The 27,001-nt window shown below is 42.7% G+C and overlaps 2 protein-coding genes across 4 annotated transcripts in view; both read left to right on the top strand.

The window, feature by feature from the left end:
- The window catches only part of Slc7a2 (solute carrier family 7 member 2), a 58,266-nt gene extending 38,854 nt beyond the window's left edge, over nt 1-19,412 (top strand). Inside the window, exons 5-12 of one of the 3 annotated variants that reach the window (XM_039094810.2) lie at nt 1,807-1,940; nt 2,867-3,089; nt 5,275-5,414; nt 8,466-8,568; nt 10,083-10,288; nt 11,534-11,700; nt 12,556-12,664; nt 13,895-19,412. In XM_039094810.2, coding sequence (XP_038950738.1) covers nt 1,807-1,940; nt 2,867-3,089; nt 5,275-5,414; nt 8,466-8,568; nt 10,083-10,288; nt 11,534-11,700; nt 12,556-12,664; nt 13,895-14,091 — 1,279 coding nt within the window. In that variant the 3' untranslated portion in view covers nt 14,092-19,412. 3 annotated transcript variants of the gene reach the window in all.
- A 4,663-nt stretch (nt 19,413-24,075) lies between these two features.
- Pdgfrl (platelet-derived growth factor receptor-like) overlaps nt 24,076-27,001 on the top strand; it is a 59,907-nt gene continuing 56,981 nt past the window's right edge. Inside the window, exon 1 of the mRNA NM_001011921.1 lies at nt 24,076-24,208. Within this exon, the coding sequence (NP_001011921.1) occupies nt 24,154-24,208 (55 nt within the window). The 5' untranslated portion in view covers nt 24,076-24,153. The remainder of the gene's footprint in view (nt 24,209-27,001) is intronic.

The raw sequence follows: 27,001 nt of genomic DNA, 5'->3' as shown, positions 1-27,001 counted from the left end.
CCTCTCAGCTCTCACTATGTGGCGTTTTAAGAGTACTCGCAAGTTCTCTGTACAGCAACAGTCCTCAGTCTTGTTGTGAGATCTTGCTGGGGGACGGTTCTAGAACACAGCTCCTCTCCTGTTGATTGCCCATCCTAAGGTAGGGGTGGTGTTCTAGCTGAGCGGCTGAACCTCAGCGCCCAGGGCAGTCTCAGCACCGGAAGAACCTCACCTCTGCTGCCCCTCAGCTCCCCGCCTCTAAGGACTTGAGTATCTTGATTGTCCCTATTTGATTTGAATATTTGAATAATTTCTCCTTTGGTACAACCAGTTACTCTGCATGCTTTCAGGCTTTTAAGAATTTTGGAAGCCGGGCATGATGACATGAGGCTTTAATCCCAGCACTTAGGAGGCAAAGGCAAGAGAATCTCTGAGTTCAAGACCACCCTGGTCTATAGTAAATCTCAGGACAGCTAGGGCTACACAGAGGAACTCCGTCTTGAACCCTCCACACACATAATCTTTGAAGTCATTTTGTTTTTATTAGTGGGATTGGTTTCATAAGCAAAAATAAAATTACAGAAGTATGTATTACATGGTGTAAGGTGTAAGTGGATTTTTTTATTGATACATATCATTTATGATTATCCTGATAAGGAAAAGATAGTATCTTTGAATTTCGTAGTTTTTAATATATGATAAAACACTAACCTTCCATCATGATTAATCAAGCCTATGGGCTTATGTTTCTCTCTCTCAACCATCCTCTAAGTAAATTTTGTGGTGTTTTTTTCTATTTTCTTGTTTATTTGTTCAGAATGTGTGCGAGAGACCAAGATGAGTGTCTGCATCTGTGCGTAACTGTATGTCTAGCCATGTATCTGTGTGTATGTATCTGTGTTTATCTGTGTGTCTGTACGTGTATGTGTCTCTTTCCCTTCCCACTCCTCTGTGTGTGTGTGTGTGTGTGTGTGTGTGTGTGTGTGTGTGTGTGTGTGTGTGGAGAGAGAGAGACAGAGAGACAGAGAGACAGAGAGAGAGAGAGAGAGAGAGAGAGAGAGAGAGAGAGAGGTCTGTGGATGTTGGAAAACACTTGGCAAGAGTTGATTGTCTTCTTCTGGTCCTGGGAATCAAACTCTGGTTGCTGGGTTTGGTGACAAATGCTTTTACATACTGAGTCACATGACCAGCCCCTAAATGAATTTTAAAGAGGTACAGTCTGCCTTTCTTGTTGTTTCATGTTAAAAATTGAATCCTAAGGGGGAAATGAAGATAAAGCTTTTTGCCTTTCTTGTAGAGTATGGCTCACATGTGGGATCTTTGAGGTCAGAATCCTGCTTGCCTGTGTGTTTCCTCTAGTTTAGGTCTGTGCAAATCAGCACACAGTTGTGCACACAGGAGGACAAGGCAAGAGGATTGACAGGACTTTAAGTCTAGCCTGAGCTATAATGCAGATTCAAGTTAATATGGACTCATAGTGAGAACCTGTAACACGGGGGTGGGGGGTGGGGGGAGACAGACAGAGACAGAGAGAGACAGGGAGACAGAGAGAGACAGAGACACACAAAGAGAGAGAGTTTGGACCAGACCTTTTGGATTTGCCATTGAGTAGCCTGTAGTTGTATGCCAGTGACATTGAGGGTCATTGTGAGGGAGTCTACCATATTCTCCAGAACAAGATGACAGAATAAAGTTTTTGTTTTATATAACTTAACTTTAAGAAGCCAGTGAGCAGCAACAGCCTCCCTAAGATTGGAAAGCTTGAGAGAAATTACCAGAAGGTACAGTTTCCCTGAAGTGGCTCACACTGTCTGTCCTTTTCTTCAGAGAACCACCTTCTGAAAATGGAACAAGCATCTACGGGGCTGGCGGCTTCATGCCTTATGGCTTTACAGGGACGCTGGCTGGTGCTGCAACGTGCTTTTATGCCTTTGTGGGCTTTGACTGCATTGCAACAACCGGTAAGGATGATAACTCCCGGGTAGTTAGGAGCAAACACCACAGGGGCGACCACAGGTACAGCAGAGGATCAAGGGAAGAGGATGAGGTGTAGGGTGGGAAGGATCCTAACTTCTCATCTACCTGCAACCCATGCTGCGTATGATACAAAAGCCACTTGCCTAAAACGCTCAGAAGGCTGGTTTCTGTCGGGTCAAGAGCAGCACCTACTCCGAGAATAGTATAAAGATCACCTAAGACAACACATCTGGCTGATGTGATGAGAATCCCAAATGCTGCTCACAATTCTGTCTTTAATCTTTTAGCTAAAGGTCCTATCCCCTCCAGATAGTTATCACCTTAAATTATCCTTTCATTCAGCAGACAAGTTGTACCAATTCTGTCCTCTGAATTCCAAATGACACCGTCCCCAGGCCAGAGTCCTTCTAGCTTCCCAGTTGCAGAGCCTTGCAACTGACCGTTTGGAGAGCTTCAAAGGCCAGTCTTGCAAGAAGGATATTCTGATGTTTGTTATGGAATCTGAACTTTCACGTAAATAGATGGAATGAGTTTATGCGAAGCCCTCAAACTCAAAAGCTTACAGAATACGCGTGCAGCTGTTTTCCCAAATGACATCAACTGTCATCCTAGACCTAGATACTGAAGAAGGCTCGTGTGTCTTCCCCCTCCCCCCACCTTTCTGCAACTGGGAAACAGACCGTATGTTCCGTCCTTCTTTTCTCCCTCTCATTACTGGACTGTTTTTGTTAATAGCACAGTATCCTCAAGAAGAGAAGGGAACTTTCATATGAAACAAAGAACCCACTAAGAAGGAACAAGGGACAAAAGCAGAGGAGACCACAGAGGAGAGGGAGGCTTTGGTGACAGAAGTCCCTCATGTATTTAATTCTTTACCAATCATGCAAACCTTCTGTTTGTGTTTCCTTAGGCGAAGAGGTCCGGAATCCCCAAAAGGCTATTCCCATTGGAATAGTAACTTCCTTACTTGTTTGCTTTATGGCCTATTTTGGGGTTTCTGCAGCTTTAACACTTATGATGCCTTACTACCTCCTGGATGAGAAAAGCCCACTCCCTGTTGCATTTGAATATGTCGGATGGGGTCCTGCTAAATACGTTGTCGCCGCAGGCTCCCTCTGCGCCTTATCAACAAGGTACATTGCACCGCCCCTGGGACTTGGGCTCTTGGGGTTCTTGCAAAGTGTAGTCAATGTCTTCAAATTTGCTTCTGTGGGATGTGAGGATAGATCAATGATAGACTGCTTGACTAGTGCTCTGAAGGCCCTGGTGCCCTAGCCACTGCAACCACGAGATTGATTTTGTATATTCTAAAAATATCCTAACAGGAGGAACACATTAACAGCTATGTACTCGATGAATAATGTGCCCAGAATTGCTGTCTAAAAAACTTGAGTGATTACAAAAACATGATCATTGTCAGCTGTTTTTTCTCTCCCAAGATAATGCTGGTATAAGCTTCAGTAGTAATATGCATACCACTGGGACATACAAATACCTGTGTCACACAATAATCTCATATTATGGTAGACACCTTTGGGGTGGCCATGCTACTGACATCGGCCTTGTCTACATTGTTTCGGTCAGTCGGAGACTATACACAGACTTGACACTTTGGGCAGTTCTCCATGAAGCCATCATGTGTCTGGGGCTAGAAGCCATGTGCCATGTCCTTTCTAAACGTAAATGTGATTCTAACTGTAAAAAGACAAGGGAATTTGAATGTCAAATGTTCAGATTTTCAGTTGCTCCTTGTTTAACACGTCACAGCCCTTGTCGCCCGTTTCCAGAGCATCTCGTATGTTTAGCTAGCATGTCTGAAACGGAACATTTCATTCAGGCCACACATCATAGCAGAGTATTCTCACAAAAATAAAAGCTTTTTTTTTATTTTTTGGCCTGAGCATTCCTTTTTTAAATTGAAAATAATTTTCGAATTTTTGAAACTAGAAAATTTTTCAAATAATTTGTCAACATGGCTTTTTTTTCTTTTCTTTTCAAAAGTGCTTCTAGTTTCCATTCCTAGTACTAAGTGAGTCTAGGAATTACTTATTTGGGTTTCTTAAGTTATCTGCTGCCGATGTGGTTCATTAAGAAGAATTCTGAACAGTTTTAGTTCAAACTGTAAAACTCGTGTGCCACCGTGATCTTGAAAAAGGTTCCTCTACGGCTACATCAGCCATTGATACATAGCACACAACTATGGTCAGTCCTTACACGTATATAATTTGAGTTTCAGAAACTGTAGTTATGCTGTCAATTTTGGGAAAAAAAAAATGTTTTCCCCTCAGGAAACTCTGTTGTACAGAGACCAACAGCCATATTGACCTAGAAATGTTGAACTTATTCTTTTCCATTTGTGCAAGCATAACACATTAAATATGAATGGTCTTATCTAGGTAGGTTTGAAGACAAAAATTAATAAAGTATTCTCTGAGTAATGAACAAAAAAAGGATAAAAGGATGGGTATTTTTGGAGACAAGGGCTTGCTGATCTGGTACTCACTGTGAAGACCAGGCTAGCCATCTTCTGACCCAGCTTCTCAATTGATGGGGTTTCAGGTATAAGCCACTGTGCTCGCCCCCATCCCCCCAATAGGCTTTTAAAATCAAATATATTACCTCTTTATCTCAAATAGTTACTTTTATGATAGAATCATATGTGGAGTGACACAAACAATAAACATAAATAATTCAGTGTATCTTAAGCAAAAATTGTACATTAAACCTCACTGGTACTAACACTTGTAGCTCCTTCTATATACTACACCTCTAATATGTTCAATTCTTTAGCCATTCTTTACCTTGATAATTTTATGCTTAGAGCTATTGCATATGTCAAAGATGTACTATACATCTATAGGATGCAAAATCGTGGTAATATGAAAATATGTAATCGCTGCATAAACGGGTGGCTCGCTGTGGCATAAAGCTGATTTGATCTTTTTAATTTCCTGTTAATTGGGGAATTCTGTTTTCTGAATTATTAACACTAAGACATTTTAGTGGTTGACACTTCACTTAATTTCACAAAGTCTAATTCATTTTTAATTCAGTTAACAATCATGGATAGAAACAAATGACTTGCAATGTTGTTGTTGGTCTTATGATTTGGTTGGGCAAATAAATATCTACAAGCGTAAAGAGTGACACGGTGGCCATTACTGTCGGGCATGTTTAAATGCCCAACTGTAGTGCCCTTTAAGATCGTATGCGCCCCCGGCCGTCATGTGGCGTGTTATATGATCACTGTGTCTCTATTCTGGGTGTGGTCTTGCATGAACGTGTTTGCCATACTGCATGTCTTTGCTTTTTACTCAGTCTTCTTGGATCCATTTTCCCAATGCCTCGTGTAATCTATGCTATGGCGGAGGATGGGTTGCTTTTCAAATGTCTAGCTCAAATCAATTCCAAAACGAAGACACCAATAATTGCTACTTTGTCATCGGGTGCAGTGGCAGGTGAGAGAGTTGACTTTTACTAAGAAAAGGGGGATCATTTTTCATGAAGAACTCTGGAAATGTGGACAGGCGGTTTTCTGTTTTGATTAACATAAAGTTCAATATCTTTGTGTCTTTCCTAATTTCATGTCTTTGTGTACCTACAAATATCCTTAGAGAATAATACTCAACTTATGTTGGATTATGAATTTTTCTGTTCTAGTCTTCTGGGTTCTATGTTCCCCTTACCCCGCATTCTGTTTGCCATGGCCCGGGATGGCTTACTGTTTAGATTTCTTGCAAGAGTGAGTAAGAGGCAGTCACCCGTTGCTGCCACGATGACTGCAGGGGTCATTTCTGGTAAGCTTTTCAAACATAGGTTTCTCCGTCATTGGACTAAACCGTGCTGGGCGCATGCATGGACTTAAAAAAAAAAAAAGGGTCTGCATGCTGTGCATGTAAGTTAAAGACAAAATCATGGATAAATTTGTAGCTGAGTATTGGAATTAACATCTTATAATTACGGTGATGGTGAAACACTAAATTCATTCTTCACTAATCATTGGGAATTCTATTATTTTACTATGATAACCATTCAGGCATCTAACAAATGTGCAAAGTATTGTTAATGATTCTCCATTACGTTCTACGTATTTCTCTCCTAATTGATGAATAAGCACATAAAATTGTTGTTTGAGCACAGAAAAATACCTAAATTGGATAATTGCCTAATTTTGGAAGTACTAATTTTAAAATAATGACTGCAAGACTTTGGAAAAGCTAAATGCTACCAATTCTTAATCTAATATAAGAAAAGAAATGTCAAGATAATCTGAAGTAGTTCATTGTTCTCACTGCCCATAGTGCAGCGGGCTGCCCAGAGTGTCCACTGACTACCCACAGTGCAGTGGGCTTCCCAGAGCATTCTCTGACTACCCACAATGTAGTGGGCTTCCCAGAGTGTCCACTGACTACCCACAGTGCAGTGGGCTGCCCAGAGCATTCTCTGACTACCCACAATGCAGTGGGCTGCCCAGAGTGTCCACTGACTACCCACAGTGCAGTGGGCTGCCCAGCCTGCCCACACTGCTCAGCCCTCATTCAGAGCCTACTTGTCTTTTAGTAGTTTTGACATGTACATTTTGCTCCAGACTGCCTACATTTTGACATGCTATGATGTCCATGTAAACTAGGTCTGGCCAGATTCTTAGAGCATGCAGAAATTTCCAGGGATAGTATAGACACAGAGGATGGTATTAAGTAAGGGTCCCGATGCAGGAAGTAAGAGAAGGAGTGTGCAAGCTCTATAGCTATATAAAGAGGAACTGCTTGGGAGTAGATGGTTAAATAAACATTTTGACTTTGTTGAGACTCTAAAGTGCTGGGAAGTTGGAATCAAGAATGTTTTGTTAAACATCCAGTTAGTTTTTCTTTCAGGTAAGGGAGCATTTGTCAAAATAATTTCACCTGGCAGCCATCTTCTGAATCTGACACTTGAGACATGTTGGAAAAATCACTTATTTTCTCAGGCTTAAAATCTTGCCCCAGTAAAAATAAAGATTTTGCTACATCAGCAGTTCTCAATATGTGGGCTGCAACCCCACAGGGGTCACATATCACATATCCTGCATAGCATATGATTCATAACAGTAGCAAAATTACACTTATGATGTAGCAATGAAATGGTTTCATGGTTGGGAGTCACCATGACATTAGAATCACAGCATTAGGAAAGGCGGAGAACCATGACTGTAGGTGCTGTAAAGTCCGTTTCACACAGTTCACTGTGATGGTAAAAATAACGCATGTCATAATAAATACCTCCTCAGAAAGTAACAGTCTTTCCCATTAATAGTTCTACTTTGAGTCTACAATTTTAAAGATAATTTAACTTTCTCCTTCCTTTGGAAAGATGCAATTTAGCAGTATAATAAGAGAGTGGAGGTGATAATTCAAAGTATTATAACAGTAGAATGCTGTCTAAAGGATTGTATTTTATATTTTCCATTCTCACACCCAGATTTGCATTTTTAAACTTAGATCAGAGAGTTCATATGAGTAATTAGTATTTGGCTATCTATGGTCATTACGAACATGTTGAAATTTTAATAATCCATTATATAAATATATAAGTATGTCAGTAATGAGGTGTTTACAGATTGTGACCTGTGGTGCATGTTCAGAGAGAGAATGAGATACTACAGGGTTGTAGGGCCAAGAAAGCCCTAACCATTTTAACACTTCTTAAGTCAGTCTGTCTATAAGACAGGGATAATCCCACCAAGGCAAACCAGGAGAAGTTGCTGGATTTAGTAAAAATAATAAAGAAGAAAAGAAATAGTCAAATACTGTCCATTTTATAAAACTAAAACCCTCCACCTCCTAGAATCACTGACTTGAAGATAAAGTGAGCTCATAGACTATAACTTATACATAGACCTAGGGCACCATATATATTGAATGTGGTGTTATCTGGTTACAAAGATGGGGAGTACTGTGTGGTAAATTCAATGCTGGGATCCTGTGAGCAGGATGATAAGTTAATCCATCACATCTAATCAGCCTTCCAGAATTTATGCCTTTAATTTGACTAGAGTTTACTCTAGGTGCAAAATGTAATTTCATTGAAAATGAGTGTTATTTTGTAAAGACGATTTTGAGTTATATATGACATGATGCAGATGGAATTTAAAGGACTTAAATAACTTGCATACAGAAGCCTAAACTTTCCTTATGATTTAAACAGCAGCTTCTGGCATTTCTTGGCAGCGTTTGTTTACCTTAGGAGACCCCAAAACACAGTGTTCTGTCATATAATATTTTCACTCTTGGGCAAGCCAGGTTTTAAATAATCAAAGCTGATGTATTTAGCGTTTCCTAAAGAACAAGGTAGGGGCTTTGAAGACTTAGTGGTAGCAGTTTGCATGTCCGAGAAAACATGTTATGATGTAACATGATCTGTCATTGGTACCAAAACAGAAAACTGTCAGTCGGTTACCCCTGACTAAGTGAACAACTGTAAGAAATGTCACCAGAGGCCTCAGTTTCACTTCCTTGTCTGTTTCCCAATAGCTGTGATGGCCTTTCTTTTTGACCTGAAGGCTCTCGTGGACATGATGTCTATTGGCACCCTCATGGCCTACTCTCTGGTCGCAGCCTGTGTGCTCATTCTCAGGTGAGCCTCTCTTGGTTCTAAAGGGTGTGTACTGGGTGGAGTGTGGGGAGGAGACACAGTGGGAACTCCAAAAGGGAGCAGTTTCACCAATGTGAAACTGTCATTAAAATCTGTAACATGGAGTACGGGAGCAGACTTGGCCGTTAGCAAAGAGTCAAGTACAGTTTGACACCCATCTATTAAAAATGTGCAGTTACAGAAACATGTTCTGTTTTTTAGAATTCTAAATACTAGCAGACTGACCAATAGAGCCCTCTTCTTGGCTACTACATGGTAGTCATTGTTATATTAGCAATATATGAATATTCTTCCAGGTCAATAAGTGTGTACCTTCCTAATGCATGTACCTATTCCCAAATACATGAGATAACGACCTATCAAGGATACAGATACCAACGAACAGATATAAAGATGCTCATGGAATAGATTGTCAAGCGTGAAGAAAGCGTAGCTGGCTTGAGCGTCAGTAGGTGAACAGGACACAGATGAAGTACATTCACTCAGTGGCTTTGTTGACAGTAAACTCTGGCATTTCAGTAAATAGACAACTATTCCAACTTTAGGATACAAAGCATTTGAATTTGTTTGAATATCATTATAAATCTACATTAAGAAATGATGCCCCTTGGTCCTGTGGAGGCTCAATGACCCAGCATAGGGGAATGCTAGGGCATTGAGGCAGGAGTGGGTGGGCGAGTGGGGGAGCACCCTCACAGAGGCAGGGGGAGGGAAAGGGAAAAGGGAGTATGTGGTGGGAAAACTGGGAAAGGGGATAACATTTGAAATGTAAATAAGTAAAATAACCAGTAAAAAAAAGAAAGAAATGCTAAGTGCTTATGTGTGCGTACAATGCAGGGTGAACTCGTTCGTACCAGAGTGCAAAAAGACTTCAAGGTGCTGTCAGGTGGTTGTTACTTCCTTCTGTGTTCCTTTGGCATTTGCCTTAGTGACTGTGTTTCTTTACATGAAGGGGAAGTGTTTCTGAAGTAAGCAGGGACCTCGGGTACTAGGAAGTAAAGCAAGCGGTACCCTGGCGAGCTGTAGAGGAACGGGACAAACAACAGGAAACCGGTTCTCTAGTTAGGTGGTCAAGTAGCTGTGCGAGCTTAGCTAGATAAATCAGGCTGGAAGTAAAGAAGCATGGCCAAAGGGACGGACTATGACAGCCTTAGAATCGCAAGCACTCCATAGTTGGTGGCTGGTTCTGTGCTCTTCCTGTGACCCAGAATCCCGCTGGGCCACCGAGTCTTCAGATTACCATCCTGTCGCCCTAATGGCTTCACCTTTAAACTTTAACTTTATTTATTTTTTTTTTTTTTTTGGCATCTACTGTACAACTTTCTAATTAAGTAGCAGTAAGAAGGAGTTCAGAGTTGCACACTGTGTGTTGGAGGCATGAGGAGTGTCACCTGACTGCTCACACTGTGTAAATTGTCTCACCGAAGAGTTCTGGGTGATAGGTTCATTTGGGCCAATGAGATTAAAGACGCCAACCAATGTTTATTTGGAAATAGGTACCAACCTGGCTTGTGTTATGAGCAGCCCAAATACACCCCTGAGAAAGACATTCTGGAGTCATGTACCAATGCGACCTCGAAGAGCGAGTCCCAGGTCACCATGCTGCAAGGACAGGGTTTCAGCCTACGAACCCTCTTCAACCCCTCTGCTCTGCCCACACGACAGTCAGCCTCCCTCGTGAGCTTCCTGGTGGGATTCCTGGGTAAGTCTTCACTGCAGATGTTGACAGGCCCCACAGATGTGGATGCAGAACTAGTGCTTGTCTGTGTGGCCTCACACTGCCCTGGGCTATATCAGCAGTGTGAGACGTGACCTACAGAGACTCTGGGGGGGTGATGTCATAGGAAGATCTGTGAACAGGAGGGATGGCTCCATGGGTAAAGCAAGTGCTGTTCGAATGTGAGGCTCCGGGTTAAGGTCTCCAAGACCCATGTGACGCTGGATGGGGAAGTGCATGCCTGTAATACCAAGATAGCTCTGGCAAGATGGGAGGTAGAAAGGGAATCCCCCATTAGCTTGCATGCCTGCTTAGCTTGCTGTACACAGTGACAAACAAGAGTCTACCTCAAACAAGGTGGAAGGTGGCGGCCGACATCCAAGATTATTTTTGGTTCTCTACAGACATACTATGGCACACATGTTCCCACCATCCCACACATGCACACAAGAGCAAGAAGTCCCTACAGTAAAAGTGGCAGAATGACAAACTGACACATTTCATTGGCTTGGGGTTTTCCCTATGTTAAAGAATCAGGCCAGGTAATGAAATTGGATCCCAGTGGCACTGGGGAGCCAAGTAGGAAAGGTGTGTCTGCTCAGCTGAGGTTATGTAATCATCCATATGCTGAGTAGCGTCTGGGTGTTATCTGTGTGCCTGGTACTATTCTGGACACTCGGGGTACTGAGGGACTTTCCTTGCTCCCCAGGATGGTACAGTGAGTTCATGGCAAACCAGAGTAGGTCTCTCCGAGAGCGAGTAGGAGCTGCTCTTATTGCTTACTTGAGGTCAGACAAAGCCTGGCATTACCTCGACTATGAAAAAGATTCAGATCATGGGATATTATTTGTCTGCATTCACAAATAATCTTTATAATAGCTTAATATAAGTAAGGTTGCCATTTGTCATATGAAAAAAATCTGGAAGCTGTGCACCACCAAAAGCACCCTATCCTGTAGTCTGCGAAGAGGAAATGAGGGCCCCTGGTCACATGACACACAAAGCAGGCTGTTAGTGCCAAATGGGTAGAAATCAGAAATGAGGACGTGTGCGAGATCCTTAGACGGGCGAAGTGGACTCTCTCTTTTTCCGATGGAGAGAGCAGCAGGACATCGGTATGGCAGCGTAGATTATGAAATACGGGCTGCCGCTGCACCAGGACAGCCCATTAGGACTGAGAACACAAGGGAAGGGCGTGAACCCGCTCGTTTTCTGTTCTGATCACCGTAGCTTTCCTCATCGCCGGCTTGAGTATTCTGACCACGTACGGAGTCCAGGCCATCGCCAGACTGGAAGCCTGGAGCCTGGCTCTTCTCGCCCTGTTCCTTGTCCTCTGCGCTGCCGTCATCCTGACCATTTGGAGGCAGCCACAGAATCAGCAAAAAGTAGCCTTCATGGTATGTGCAATAATGATTAGAATCCTAATTGCTGTGTACACTTCTGTGTGTTTTCTGTGTGTGCTGCATTGGTCTAAACAAGACCAAGCAGTGAACGAGAGTGTCAGAGTTCTTTGATGGATTCCTTTTAGTCACAGTCCACACACAGTCTTACTCCCTTTGTCAAGAACTTAAACATGCATATATATATATATATATATATATATATATATATATATATATATATATACATGATACATGCATGCATGCAAACATATATACACACGTATACATACAATGAACAGATCTTGTGCTGAACAGTCTACAGTATTAGGAAAATGGGTTTATTCCCAAGTACTAAAAATTAAAATTAAATAGCAGAAGGAAGGAAGATAATTTGAGGGTTTTATTTTCAGAAAATTGGAGCCCTCTTTTGAGGATTTATTCCCACCAAGTGCCTCCCTTTGCAAACTAAATTACCCTGCCTCACTGGAACTAGGCGGAGGCTTGAGTAAGAGCAGCCCTTCCTCAAAGGGTCGCCCAGGATGCTACAGGTACCTAGAGTTCCAGAGGCATTTGCTGTCAATGGCTGGATGAGACCCATGAACTCTCAGCTACCCTGATACCTAAGCCCTAGGCTGTCTTGATGGGGTGTGCGGGTGTCGCTGTTTCTTTCCGATTCAGCAAGTAATGTGAAAGTGATTTTCCTTTCACTACTTTCTATAGGAATGGTGTTTAGTCAGGTTGTCCTTTTTATGAGACCCTAAGCTTAGTGACACAATAGGACTATATGTCAGTTATTGGCACTGCCTCCACATAACTTGGAGAATACATTCTCTGTGTAACACTGTATTCAAGGGATGTTTCTTCCTGTAGGTCCCGTTCTTACCGTTTCTGCCGGCCTTCAGCATCCTGGTCAACATTTACTTGATGGTCCAGTTAAGCGCGGACACTTGGGTCAGATTCAGCATCTGGATGGTGCTTGGTAGGTCTTGCAATGCCTCTTAGTTCATGGTTCACCTTACTTTGTGGGCTGTGGATACAGGACTAAAAGCTCCATTGATTTCCTTCCATTCCAACTTCCTAGAACATCTCAGCATTTTGTTTACTTATGTTTTCAGACACCTTTTCTTTACTTTCCCTTCCTTTCACCTTTTCTGTTGTGTTAAGAGCTCAACCGACCCAGGCCCCACACATGCTATCTCGGGCCTCTCAGCCACTGGGATACGACTGAGCCATATCCCCAGCCCTTCAGATGCTGGTTTAATTTCAAATCTCTCAGTAACCCTGGAGTTCACACATATTTTTATCTTTCCAACTTATGAACGAGCAAAGGAAGCCCTTGAAAAGTCAAAAACAACGAACGCCAAAGTTTTACCTGGCTTTCTAAAATGGAACTAAAGCATAGGAAAATACGTATTTGTAAGCGAGTCTCTTCTAAGGACATTTGAAACATTGTCCCCTTTACCCTGCAGTGAGCATGGCTTCTGAAAGTCCTTGTGTCCCATTTGACAGTAACAGAAAGAAGGGTGTCTGTGTCCATTGTGAACGCTGGGCACGCTGTCCAGACTACCTGACCGTGACTGCAATAATCCTGTGCTAGGGTTTCATGGGTAATGTGAGCCTCTGCCTTACCTATCGTTCTGCTTACGGTTAATCTGTTGAGTTTTGAGAATGTAAGTAGAAAATCTCCACATAATTGTCAAAAAAAAAAAAAAAAAAAGACTTGAGAGAAAAAAATATATTCTATAGGGCTGGGGTATCACAAATGAAGAGGTACCGTCTATCTGTCCTTCACACTCTATTTTTCTTTTTAAAGATTTTTATATTTTTATTTAAATATATTTTAAATTAAAACATAACTATTCCTCCTCTTTTGCCTTCCTCTAACCCCTCCCAACCCACCGCCACATGCACCTACTCTCAAGGTGATAGCCTCTACAATTACGGGCAACTACTAACGACCACTGGGAGAAGGGGAGTTAGCCTCTCCCGGGGATGAGCCCCCTTACTGGTTGTCCAGTGCAGAGTGGTTGTCCCTGAAACATATCCACACGGGTAACAAAGTGGGCTGAGCAGGTTGTATTTCTATATTCTGGACGCACACATTCTTTTTTTCTAAGGCTGCACAGAAAGAAAGGGGGAAGACTTACTGTATTAAATCGTCTACATTAAAACATCGCCTAACATCCTGATGCGCTTTCTCTCCCCAAAGGCTTTCTGATTTACTTCGCCTATGGCATTAGACACAGCTTGGAGGGTAACCCCAGGGATGAAGAAGAAGATGAAGATGTCTGTCCAGACAACGTCAATGCAGCAGCAGAAGAAAAGTCTGCCATGCAGGCAAATGACCATCACCAAAGAAACCTCAGCTTGCCTTTCATACTTCATGAAAAGACAAGTGAATGTTGATGCCGGTCCGCAGCCCTACCACACATGCCTTAACAATGAGTACTCTACGGCAGGAAGCCACCATCGTGCTGGGTTGTCATGGGTCTGCTGCAGCCACGGTTTGCCTAACTTATACTTCCTCCTCCGGACAGCTTCTCTTCAGATGGTGGATTATGTGTCTGGGGAGACTGCCTGAGAGCACTCCTCAGTGATACGTATCCCCAAAACAGTATGTCTGTGTGCGTACATGTGTGCTTGGGAATGTGAGTGTTCAATGTTGTTGGTTCTTACTCTGTGACATGATTCCAGTGCAGTAACTGGTGGCATGTACTGCACATGCTAGTAAACAGTATATTGCTGAATAGAAATGTTATTCTGTATACATCCTATGTGGTTGGGGAAATGGTGGTGGTTTTCTTTATTAGGGTATGACCGTCAGTTTGGAGGTACTGAAGCTGCCATCCCCTGTCATGATGTTTAACAGTGGTCAGGGATGGGGAAGGGATAAGGAGTGGGCCCTTTCTATATATTCTTCTCCTACTTGCTAAGACAGTTTTCTTAAGTGGCCAAAGAGAGTGCTTGTTTCCCCTATACCACAAGATGGAGAGGTAGTCTCTGACATGAGATGGCCAATCCTGTCTTTGAGAGCCTCAGTCCTTAAACATAACACCTCCACCTGCTTAAGTGATACACCCCTCAATCCCGTGAAGGTCTCAGGAAAGGTTCTATGACCCTACTTGAGACCTTTTAAGCCAGAGAATGGTAGTAGTCCCCGTGGTCTCCAAAGATCAGACTTACACAGATGCTTGGATAGGTTTCCTGTTTTTAAATGAAACTGAAGGCAGAATGGGCCTCCACATCATGCATTGGATAGAATGGTTCAGGTCATTACTTCATACCTAATCACAGCTCAGTGTCTGCTGCTTCATCAAGTAAACTCAGTCTTTTGCTTCTGATGTATCCTCTGATCTGGATGGGAATGAATGTGGTGGCAAATTCTATTTTTACAATGTACCAAAAAAAGATGCAGATGAAGGGGCATAGGAAAATACCCTTAGTTCAGTATCAGAGGGCATTTGAGCCCAGTTAAAGGATTTTAGACCTAATTTACCTCTGATATTTCTTTTAGAAATGTTTAGAGATTCCCCCATACCCACCCCATCCCATTGGTTTGTTGTTGTTCTTTTGTTTTTTGCGTTTTTTGTTTGTTCATTTGTCTGTTTTTTTTGGTTTTTCGAGACAGGGTAGCCCTGAGACACACTCTGTAGACCAGGCTAGCCCTGAACTCACAGAAATCCACCTGCCTCTGTCTCTCTGCCTCTGCCTCTCTGCCTCTGCCTCTCTGCCTCTGCCTCCCAAATGCTGGGATTAAAGACATGCACCACTACTGCCTCTCTATTTCGCAGTTTTATTTCATTTACCTTTAAAGGACCACACGAAGCCTCTTAACAACAGATCATCAATTACTTTCAGAACACAGTTACATAAAACTGCTAGCTAAATAACCAAACTGAATTAAAAGCACAGTGACCTTTGTATATGATTAAATAAACTTTTACACTTAAGATTCTCTGATTGCTACACTTTTACTTTATAGGGCTCTCGGATAGTGGATTATAAACCTCCAATCATTCTTATTCCTTATGAACTAACTTTGTATAGATAATTAGATGGTTTACTGGATAAGTCTAGAGCTAGACACTCATAGGTGTGGCACTCCCAATACCCCCACGAATGCTAGTTGCCCTGCACAGTCCGAGGATAAGGAAGGTGGCTGCTTTCCCACAGTTCTTCCGAGAGATCATTTATTTTACTGGTGCTGTTTTGGCATAAGCAGGCAGTCATTGTGATTAGCTCTCAGATAAGGTTCCTGGTTGTCAGGGATGCATCCCTGACCCAGAACTTAGTGCTGACATTCCAAAATTTCCAGGGTGTGTGCGCTAAAATCCGAAGGCCAGATGCTCTTTCTAACTGCTTGCTTTACAGAGGAGGAATAGGATAAAGAAGGGCTAAAATATTTTGGGAAGGACTGTAGGCATGATGTAGGAATTTGTGATGTCATTAATGGCTGCTCAGGGAGGGAGAATCAGGGAGGAGCCCCATGATAGGTTATCTAATCCCAGAGAGTCAACAAGAGTTAAACACTTGTACGTGCAGGCAGCACTAAATAGACTCAACAGATCACACACACACACACACACACACACACACACACACACACACACACACACGTACTATGTAACAATAATAAAGAAGAGGTTATGGATTTCATAAGGAGTGGGGGGAATTGGGAAAGGAGAAGGTAGAAATTATCAAAATATTTTACTTATATATAATATTCTCAAAAAAATTAATTTAAATAAAAATCCTTGCTGCTACAGCAGTGCCCTTCACACAGGAAATGTGAGCGGCCTCACATATGAATCCATGGATCTCTTACTGTAACAAAAAACAGAGTCATTCAGACTGTGAAAGGCAACCTCAATTATTGCGCCCACTGTGTTCGGTCAGGGGCAGAATCTAGTCCAAAATGTTCACACCGCAACACATTGGAAACATGAATGTCTGTGAAGAGATGCTTTCTCAGCGACCATGCCCTTTCTTTCCTGTGAAGAACTGAATGGACAGCATGTCTGTATGTGTATAGTGTTTATAAACACATTAACATATGTATGTGTGATGTATATATGTGTCTGTGTGTTCGTGGGGGATTAGTTATCAGTGTGTAAGTGTGTTGAGTTTATGACGAGCTTTGGATATGATATTGTTACATAGATTTTTAAAAACCCAGTTGATGTGGAGAGAGATTAATGTTTTATACTGATAGATAATTTAGATTTTAAGCTATTTTAAGATATACAATTATATATTTTTTTCTATAGATAGATTCTTTAAGACATATTTATCATGTTTCTAATATGAAGTCGCTAAACTCTAATATATTATGACAGGTGCTTGGGAATCTGAATGGAGTAGGAGTCAAGGCCTTGAGACGTTCTCATTTGTTTCTGTCGCACTGTTTCTGACACACACTGAATGCCAGCACTACCGGCTCGGTGCCAACCCAGTCCTACACTTGAGTACAGTACACCTTGTACAAAATGTCCTAGTCTGTCTTGGGATCACCAAAATATTTTGTGTAGATTTGACCAGCAAGCAAACACCCAGAATCTCAAATAATTACACATTCTATTCATCATGACGAACAAAAGCAACTTGGATTTCATTCTTTCCCCCACCCCCTATCTCTCTCTCTTCCTTCCTTCCTTCCTTCCTACACTGAGAACTGTGCCATTGGCATTTTCGGTGAGATTGTCTCATAATAGCACTTTACCATTATAGCCTTTACAAAAGCCTGTGAACTAGCACATGAAGTTCATGCCAGCCGCACATTTAAAAGGGTGGTTTTGAGATCTCAAGTTTAGAAACCCCTGAGAAAAACTTACTAGAACCCTTGAGATGTTCTCTAATATCTTAATCTCAATTTCCTTAGTGATTAAACTGACAATAATATTAAATAACCAAAATATTATAAACATATATATCAACATTGATATGTAAAAGCAACATTGAAACTATTGTTGATGTTACTTTATTACTAACTGTAATTGATTTAAAAAAACAACCCCAGCTTCTGAGTCATCTCCCTAAAGAATAAAAGTTATCTAATTTTATTTTTCCTAAAGTATTTATTTCAGCCAAAAAAGTTTTCTAAGTCCTCAATGTTTACAGGTAGTTGTTTAAAAATGTTTTCTAACAAAACACCGAGAGTCAGAATTGTCACTAAATCATTTAATAAGTTTGAACATTTTAGCACAGGTGAAGAAGAAATGTAATTGGTTTAGCTTACGGTGCTAAGGATGCAGAAGGAATTCTGGCACCTTACCTTCTCCCTTATATCTGGAGTGCACATGTGTACTCGTGTGTGTGTGTGTGTGTGTGTGTGTGTGTGTGTGTGTGTGTGTGTGTGTGTATGGTACAGTGTAAAAATAAACAGAGAGTATCCCCAAATTGCCATCTAGATGATGAGGTTACACTGAAACCTTGCTTCCTGACAACACTACTAGGGATTTCTCCAGATAGACTCCAAGTGATAGTCCTCGGAATTCAACTTCAACAGCACTGTAAAAAGCTGGGCTAAGAGTGTTCTTCATGGATGATTCACACTCACATAATGTGTAGGGCTTGGGGCTGGCTAGATAAGTGACGTTAATTGTCCTTTTTGCTAGTACCAGAATAGTGCCTTCTGCAGGAAATGCCTTCTGTACATTTTCTACTTTATATATCAAGGAAAAGGGCTGAAATTCATGCAGTCAATAATACTAGCAAAGATAGTCTTAGCCAGAGATGTGAAAATAAGGCTTCTGTTTAGCTAAGACTTTGTTTTCCTGGTGTACCTATCTTTAAAGAATTTAAGACAGCTTTGTGGCTTTTAAGAGGCCTGCTTCTACTCTTGTATTCCTGGTGTAGGTGTTGGCTTTTGTAGTATTCATGATTGTTTATATCCACACAGTGTGGGCTTACTGGTTTCAGATATATTCTGTTGTGTAAGCATAATTGATTTTACACCTATTGGACGGAGCTCTGCACCTGTCTCTTTAGCACTGCCACCATATCTGGTCTCTAAGCAGCCGTTCTGACCACTGACAGACCATAGAGCTTACCTAGACTCCAGTTTGATGCCACAGCCAGGCAGCCTGCAGTGCGTGGATGTCTGTTGTTACACTCTGGTGGTGTCATAGATAGTGCGGTGGAGCAGGAGGTAATGAATATCTGAGATCCCTACCTCCAGTTCCAAACAGCTCATGAGTGTGTTAAGATGAATAAGGACCAAGGAATATTCGTGACTCATGAAGAGGGTGGCCATGACTTGGAACTGGCATGGTAGGGCCTGGCCTGCTGTATTTCCTGCAGGTACACAGCGTCAAGGTGAGCAGTACATCACCAACCCTGATGGCAAAAGGCTTCGTGCTGCTTGCAGGGTGGGCTCCTGTACCCACGCTGCATCATGTCCACTGGCAGTGCCAAGCTGCCCCATTGCCTTATTTTGTTATTGTCATATTTAATAGCAGTTGTGCACAGAGGCCTAAAACCATCCAGAACGTGTGCGTCTACAGAACCTTACAAGTATCCTGTTGCAAGTACTTGTGCAAATGTAAGGAATGTGTTGTTTAGTAGCTAATTTTGATGTTTTTAATGACAATTGGTGTTCCTTTTTACATGCAAAGTTGGACTCGGTTTTTTTTTTAGAATTTGTAAATAAAAACTTGCTGCTTTAACTGTTGTAATATATGCTTTATGATGTAACCATGTGTTTTTAAATAAACCTTATTATGACTTACGATGATTTAGTACGCATATATATCATACAAAACAAAGACACATTTCATACTTACACTTGAGGAACTTTTGTCTGTCTTTGTTTTCTGAATCCAAGGGCCTTCAAAGCTCAGAATCACAATACAGTCTACTTTATTATTATGTTACTATACGCGGAGGGCCAGCACCGTGGCCACCAAGTCCCATGAGACAGAAGAGAAATGTACACAAAACTTTAGTCCTCCTGATCCATAATGAAAATTAATCCGCTGGTTTTAGAAGCATGCCATCAAAAGATCCCATATCCCAAGTTATCCCTTCAACTGCTATTACATGGACATTGATCTTCAGAAAGCCCTTCTGTCTCATCAATAGAAAACGCTTGATAAGCAGGTGTGGAGATGGCTTGGTGGGTAACAGCCCTTCTGTGAAGAGGAGGACCTAAGTAGTAATTTCCAGCACCTACATAAAAGCTAGACCTGGCCACATGTCCCTATAAAACCAGAACTGGAGGAAGTGTTCTAGGTGAAGACAGGCAAACCTTAGGAAGTCAGAGATCTAACCCAAATGGTAGGTAATCTTGGGTTCCATGAGAGACGATCTCAAAAATAAGGTGAGGCGAGAGAAGAAAGCACTCCTATGTTCATCGCCTCCCAGGTGCATGTTCACAGCTGTGTGCCATTCTGTAGAATACATGCACATACACACATGGATGTCATAGGAAGAGACAGTCATTTTGGCCCATGGTTTCTGTGGTTTCAATCCATGGTCACTTGGCTACGTTTCTGGGGTCTGTGCATGATGGAGGAAAGGTGCAGTAGAGGAGCGGCTGCTACAGGCAGCCTGCTTCTAGGACAGAGCAAGAGACAGAGCAAGGGGAAGAGTCAAGCAAAGACGTCCGTAATGACCCCTTAACCGGGCTCCTCCAATAGCCTGTCCAGCTACTAACTTCTCAATGGATTAACCCATTGCTAGTCAGTACCCTGGTGATCCAGTGCCAATACTTAGAGACCAAGCCTTGAGTGCCCGAGCATTTGGGGCCATGCAATACCCAAGGAGTAACAGGCTACAATAACAGTGGTTAGTATGTAAGTGGGAAATTTATTAAGTTTTTTCAGCCTAGTAGATAAACATTTCCCAATAATAACTCTATGCCTATTAAAGGGAAGGAACTGCTCAAAGAGCTTCCTAACATATTCCTAAGTCATCTAAATTATAGGCCTCTTGGGTCACCTTATTCCATTGTGAAGTTCCTTTGTGTAGCTCACTAGCTCCTGTTGAGTTTTCTCCAGGGAGGAGAACAACAATTGGTTATCAAATAGCCCTGAAAATATACAAGTAACATTGTACAGGCTGAACAAATCACACACACACACACACACACACACACACACACACACACACACACACACACACTACTTATATGTAACAACGATTATTGGACAGATATCAAGTCTCTTCAGCAGGGCTTTTTTTTGTTCGTGATGGTCTCACTATGTTGCCAAGGGTAGCCTTAAACTTGGGACCAAGAGACCCTATTATATCCTGTCTCCTGTCTAAGGCCTCAAAGTCTGCATCGCTGAGGGATCATGCTATACATGCTCCATTTGAACGGACATATTTCACAAAGTAACTTAGAGATTTCTCCAAAACACACAAAAATAACTCCCATCTGCCCATGTCTTAGAGTTTTACTGTTGTGAACAGACACCATGACCAAGGCAAGTCTTACAAAGGACAACACTTAATTGGGGCCGGCTTACAGGTTCAGAGGTTCAGTTCGTTATCATCAAGGTGGGAGCAGGGTAAGGGTGGCAGGCATGGTGCAGGAGGAGCTGAGAGTTCTACATCTTCATCTGAAGGCTGCTAGAAGACTGACTGAAAGGTGGCTAGGATGAGGGTCTTAAGCCCACACCCACAGTGACACACCTATTCCAACAAGACCACACTTCCAAATAGTGCCACTTCCTGGGCCAAGCAAATACAAACCATCACAGCCGGTTACCCCCATTTGTCTTTTCATGCAGGTCAAAGTAAAGAAGTTGTCAGAAACACTGTGTCGCTATGTGAAGCTTGCTAGCAATAGCTTATAGACACTATGTTACTTTCAGATACCTAAACATGTTCTTAACCTTAAGACAGGAGCAGCCCACTGGCACACCCTGGGCTACCATGAGGTCCAAATCAAAGAGAAATTGGCATGGTTCAGGATTCTGTCATTCTCTAATTGGTGATTTGCCAAGATGCCAGGATCTTCCCAAACTTGCTCATGTGTAAGCACCATGAGTTTCATGGCCTAAGAGAAATCAGACTTGCATGACAAATGTTTCTGAATTGACTTAAATTGACACGAGGGTATGTATATAAATGACTCATAAGAGGCACTCTTTGGATAAGCATAACATATATCAATGAAACTCTGGAGCAAAGGAGGAGAGGCAGAGAGGCAGGTAGGCCGTCTTAGATCAAAGTTCCTGGATTTGTTTTTCTGTTTTGTTTTGTCGTTTGCTTTTGCTCTCCCTTGCAGTGTGAGGCTTTTACTGCAAGTGCACAGATAATGGTGCAGCTCTACAATCTGATGCTTCCTGGTGTTGAGAAGGTCATTTCTTTTTGCCTCAAGAAAATTATGTAGCTGGGATCCTTGTTTTACCCTATGTTACCTTAGCTTTGAAAACGTCAAAGACATCCGTTCCGACAGGCGTGGTGGCACCCACCTTTAGTTCCAGCACTCGTGGGGGGCAAAGGCAGGTGGATCTCTGTGAGCTGGCGGCTTCTATATGGCGAGTTCAAGGACAGCAAGGGCAATGTAGAGAGACCCCCAAACAAGAAATATCTGACTCTAAAAAATAATAATTTTGTAAATTTTGCAAACATCCATCTTGATTCTGTTTAGATGGAAGATGATTTTGAAAAGTTAAATGTCGGGGTTGGGGATTTAGCTCAGAGTTAAATGTCTTTATTTAGGGAACAGGCAAGGGATGTCCAGTATTTAGATTTAAAAAAAAAATGTTCATTGTCCTAAGCAAATTCTTAACGGTGTGTACTGCTTTGAAGGGATTATTTTAAAGTAAATAAGGTCAAAAGGAGCAACGAGTATCTTAGTCATAGAAAACACTAAGATTTATAATTAAAAAGAGTATGTAGAAAAAATCCATAGGCGAAAATCATATAAGGGAAGGACTAAAATTTCAAATGACCTTTGATAGCTCAGAACTCCTGATAATGCTGCCCCCCCCCCCGCCCCACATTGGGCACACATTTCCTACCAGCGTACTCTGAGGAGTTCTTAGGAGTATGCCTTTCTAGACTTAGGTCCACACTTACAGCCCCTCTACCACGGCCCCTCAGCCAGTTCTTTCCCCGTACTGTTCCTGCCAGCTGCTAATTCATTCCTCCTTTCCCCTCTGTTCTCTTGTTCTCTGAAGCTCTCCGTTTGGTAAGCTCATACAAGAAGCCGCTGTAGTCCCCCAGTAGCCATCAGATAGGTTTCTCTGGCAGCTGACAGGAGCAGATGCAGAGACCCACAGCCAAACATTAGGTGGAGCTCGGCACACACACACACACACACACACACACACACACACACACACACACAGAGAGAGAGAGAGAGAGAGAGAGAGAGAGAGAGAGAGAAGAGGAGAGGGAAGGACTGTAGGAGCTGGAGGGGTCCAAGTCACCATAAGAACAGGGCACACAATATCAACTAAGCAGAGCCCATAGAAATTCACCGAGACTCACATAACGTTCGCAGAGCCTGCATGAGTCTGTGCTAGATTCTCTGCATAAGTACTGTGGTTGTGTAGCTTAGGGTTTTTGTGGGACTCCCAACAGAGGAAGTAGGGGATGTCTCTGACTCTTCTGCCTGATCTTGGGACCCTTTCCCTCCTGCGTGGTTGCCTCGTCCAGCCTTGATACAAGCAAGGGTTTGTACCTAGACTTCTCATAACGTGTTATGCCATCCCTGGGAAGCCTGCTCTTTTCTGAAGGGAAACAGAGGAGTGGATCTCGGAGAGAAGGGAGCTATGTGGAAGACCTGGGAGGAGGGGAGGGGGGCGGCTGGAGGAGAGGATTGGGGGGGGAGGGGCATCTGCATTCCAGATGTATTGTATGAAAAGAATCAATGAAAAGAAGAAGCCACTGTACCGTTTGCTCTTCTGAGAAAGATGAACCATTCAGGCAAATAACCATGTCTCCTCAAGGACACCAGTGCGCACACACAGAAGGAGCTGGCTCCGGTGAGGTGTGCAACCCTGGTTGTTCATCTCATGGATCTAGAGAATCGGTGGAAAGCAAGTGTGAGGTGGTGGGAACAGGCAGGCTGTGAGCCCCTCTAACTGCAATTAGACAAACAGCCCTGCCCCTCCACCACTACGACGACTGACTTCCCCTGCAGTAAGATGCACAGGTTCATCAGGTCGAGACCTAAGTGGTTCATCAGGTTCAGGCCTTGGTGCTTACTTATCTCTGACTAGACCTAAAGGAGCAGCCACAACCACCAGTTCCTAGTCTTCCCACTGCATGGTATTAGCGCTATCCTTCACCAGTCCACCAGGGGGCAGGAGAGATCATATTACATGGGGAATTTTTTTTTTTTTTTCAATCTCCTACTTTTTTTTTTTTTTTTACCCCAAATTGTGTTTTCCCCCAGTGAAACCGAATCCTCCAGCTGTGGTGTCCCAGGCGCCACCTCCCTCTGCGCTCCTGCCCTGCCCTGAGCAGCTTGTCTGCAGTCTCTAACTGTTCTGCAGGTCACCAGCCCTGAAGATGAAGGTTTGGCTGTTGCTCGGACTTCTGTTGCTACACGAAGCGTTGGGAGATGGTGAGTGACTCTGGCCTCTGACCGCCTTCGCCCAGGACCCAGAGTCCCCGAGATTTTTCCCGGCAACTCCTCTAACTTTTGGCCTTAGGGATCGTCCCCAGCGCTGGTCACCATTCGGTATACCTGGCCTCTCCTAGAAGGGTCCCCTTTCTTCCTTCCTCTCATCTCCCTGGAGAACCCTCTGGGAAGGCGGCGGTTGCGCTGACCCTTAAGAGCCCATCAGTACCTCTCTAGCCTAATCGGAAAACCACAGGCGATCAAACCCATCATCCTCAGTCAGAGCCTGGTCCAGCCCCCTATGTCAACGTGTCGGTCTGGTGGCGCGCCCGCAGTGGCTCGCTTCCACCTTCCTTCAGCGGGTCCTCGCCCTGGACAGCAGTGCTACCCAAGCAAAGTGATTCTTGTGGAAAACTAGCTGGGTCTTCATTCCCAGTTACTGTCCTGTTTTGTTTGCTTTTTGCTGTTGTTATATACCAATCTGAACTAGAATCCTGCTAGATTAGCCTAGGTCTTTAACAACAACAACAAAAATGCTGCACTAAACCAAAAAAAAAAAAAAAAAAAAGTTTTATTTTTCGTAAAATGAGAGGATGGATGAAGGAAAAAAAGCTACATTTTTTTTGTACCACATAGGAAGGCCTTGCATCATTTAATTTTTTAAATTGTGTTTATTGTATGTGTGTTTGTGTGTGTTTCAACATGTGCATGCTACAGCAGATGTATGGAGATCAAATGGCACCGTGCACCTCCTTGCTATGTTAATTCCAGCAACTGTGAGCCACTTCCCCAGCTATTGCATCACTTAAAAAAAAAAAAAAAAAGCTTTTTTTTGAGAGGTGTACCTGCCCTGGGTCCATACTGTTGTGTAGACATATGACCATGTGATCAGGCGTTATTATGTGTGAGTATGTGTATGCGTGTGCGCGTGTGTGCATGCGTGTGCACATGCATGTGCGTGTCTGTGTGCGTGTATGTGCATGTGTGTGTGTGCACGCGTGCATGCACGTGCGTCGTTTTTATACACGATTCATTTAAAAAGTACATGTATACTTATTACTGCTATTAATTAATCCTGTGTCATTTATTTAATTGTTGCCCTTTGCATAGTATATCTTTCACCTGGCCACCCACCTCAAAGCTTCCTTAAAATTCCTCAGTTACTGCCACAAATGTGCTTCTTAGATTTGGTTGAAAAGTGTCTTTTGCTGTTAGGCAATCTCATGCCAGAGCCAGCTCAACCTGGCTTGCGATTGATAGATCAATCCTGACCCGTTCATTTCCAATCTCTAAAGCTGCAGTCTCTGCCTCAAGTTTGCAGAAGTTCAAGATGGCAGTGGCTCATGACACTGTGCAGGAGGCTTCTTGAGGACAGAAGGACTTAGTAAACAAAAAGTGTAAGCAGAGCCTGGGGGGCAGGGCACAGCAACTCCCCTTTGCCCAGAGAAACAGTTCCCTGAGCTCGGTTTGCACAACACAGTTTTAAAAGGTTCCTGGCAGGTCCTTGTATCCGACTGCTAAAATGGTGGAAAGGCAGTATTTGGTGTCATTTTTGAATAGGGCAGAAGACAGCCAGACCAAATAACTCCAACCAGTCCGTTGGAGTTGAAGTTGGAGAGGCTCAAGATTGACTTCAGCCAACACAGATCAGAGTGTACAGCAGACATCTGTCTAAATGAATTAGCATGTATTTAAATAAATGTCTACTCATACAAGCAACGAACATTTAAGAGACAGAGAAAGTAGAATGCAGGTCAAATGCGTAATAATTAATAATGGGTATACTGTGGGTCTCGCCTTTATACTTATAGACAGATATGATATGTATGTGTATATGTATATGATAAATATAAGATATAATATGCCATTGACAAAATGCTAGATATACCTAATGAAAAGTAAATCTACTTCATTAAGTTATTTAACTGTTTTCCTAGCCTTATCAAGAATTTTTGTCATCGGTTTTGAATCCTGACAAGGTGACTGGGAGGGAGCAGGAACAAACAATGACAGCGAATATTCGTGTAGTTCTTCCAGTGCTGCAATCTGATTGGCAGGTCAGGTTGCTACCCCTGTACCAACCCCTAGTACAACTACAAGCACAAGCTATGACTGTAATTGTCCCTGAGCCTGTCCATTTCGTAATCACATTAGGGACACAGCCTCAAAGGAAGCCTTTCCCTGCAAGCATCCATGGAACAGACATCTGTCCCGACCAGTAGCATTTGTCTTGCCCAGTTCTAAAGTTTCTGAGAAATAATGTTATTTCTCTTCATAATGAGAAGAGTCGGAAGCCCCTTTATCCAATACAGTCTTCAGATAGTTTAGAGTTAGATAATCTGAAAGCGTCTAAAATTCAAAAAAGATCTATCAAGACATTAGGGGGTAAAACCAGGTCTGAAACAAGATAAGGAGAATGATACAGTGACCATGACCCTCTGGCAAGAACCATGTATCACTTTCTTGTGTTAGTTTACTCCTTGGAAACAGACAGTAGGCCAGAAACCTATATATGCATAAATAAGTAATCATAAACTACATCGTGCTTACAAGTGCAATGACTGGACATTTCAGAGCATGTCGAGTCTTGGCCTGTGTGTTTAACAGATAAAACTGTCTTCCATACTTAGTGCCCATCAAGAGGCTAGTCTGAGGGAGAGAGAGAGAGAGAGAGAGAGAGAGAGAGAGAGAGAGAGAGAGAGCGAGCACTGGCTGTCAGAGGGATGAGGGAAGTCCAGAAGGAGGGGTAGTTGGTCAAGGCTGTGAGGTCCTTTCTTCCTGGTCTTCATGATCAAA

The sequence above is a fragment of the Rattus norvegicus genome, chromosome 16 (assembly GCF_036323735.1).
Source record: "Rattus norvegicus strain BN/NHsdMcwi chromosome 16, GRCr8, whole genome shotgun sequence".
NCBI classification, from domain to species: domain Eukaryota; kingdom Metazoa; phylum Chordata; class Mammalia; order Rodentia; family Muridae; genus Rattus; species Rattus norvegicus.
Note: the sequence above shows the minus strand (reverse complement) of the source record. Positions and strands in the feature narration are given on the sequence as shown.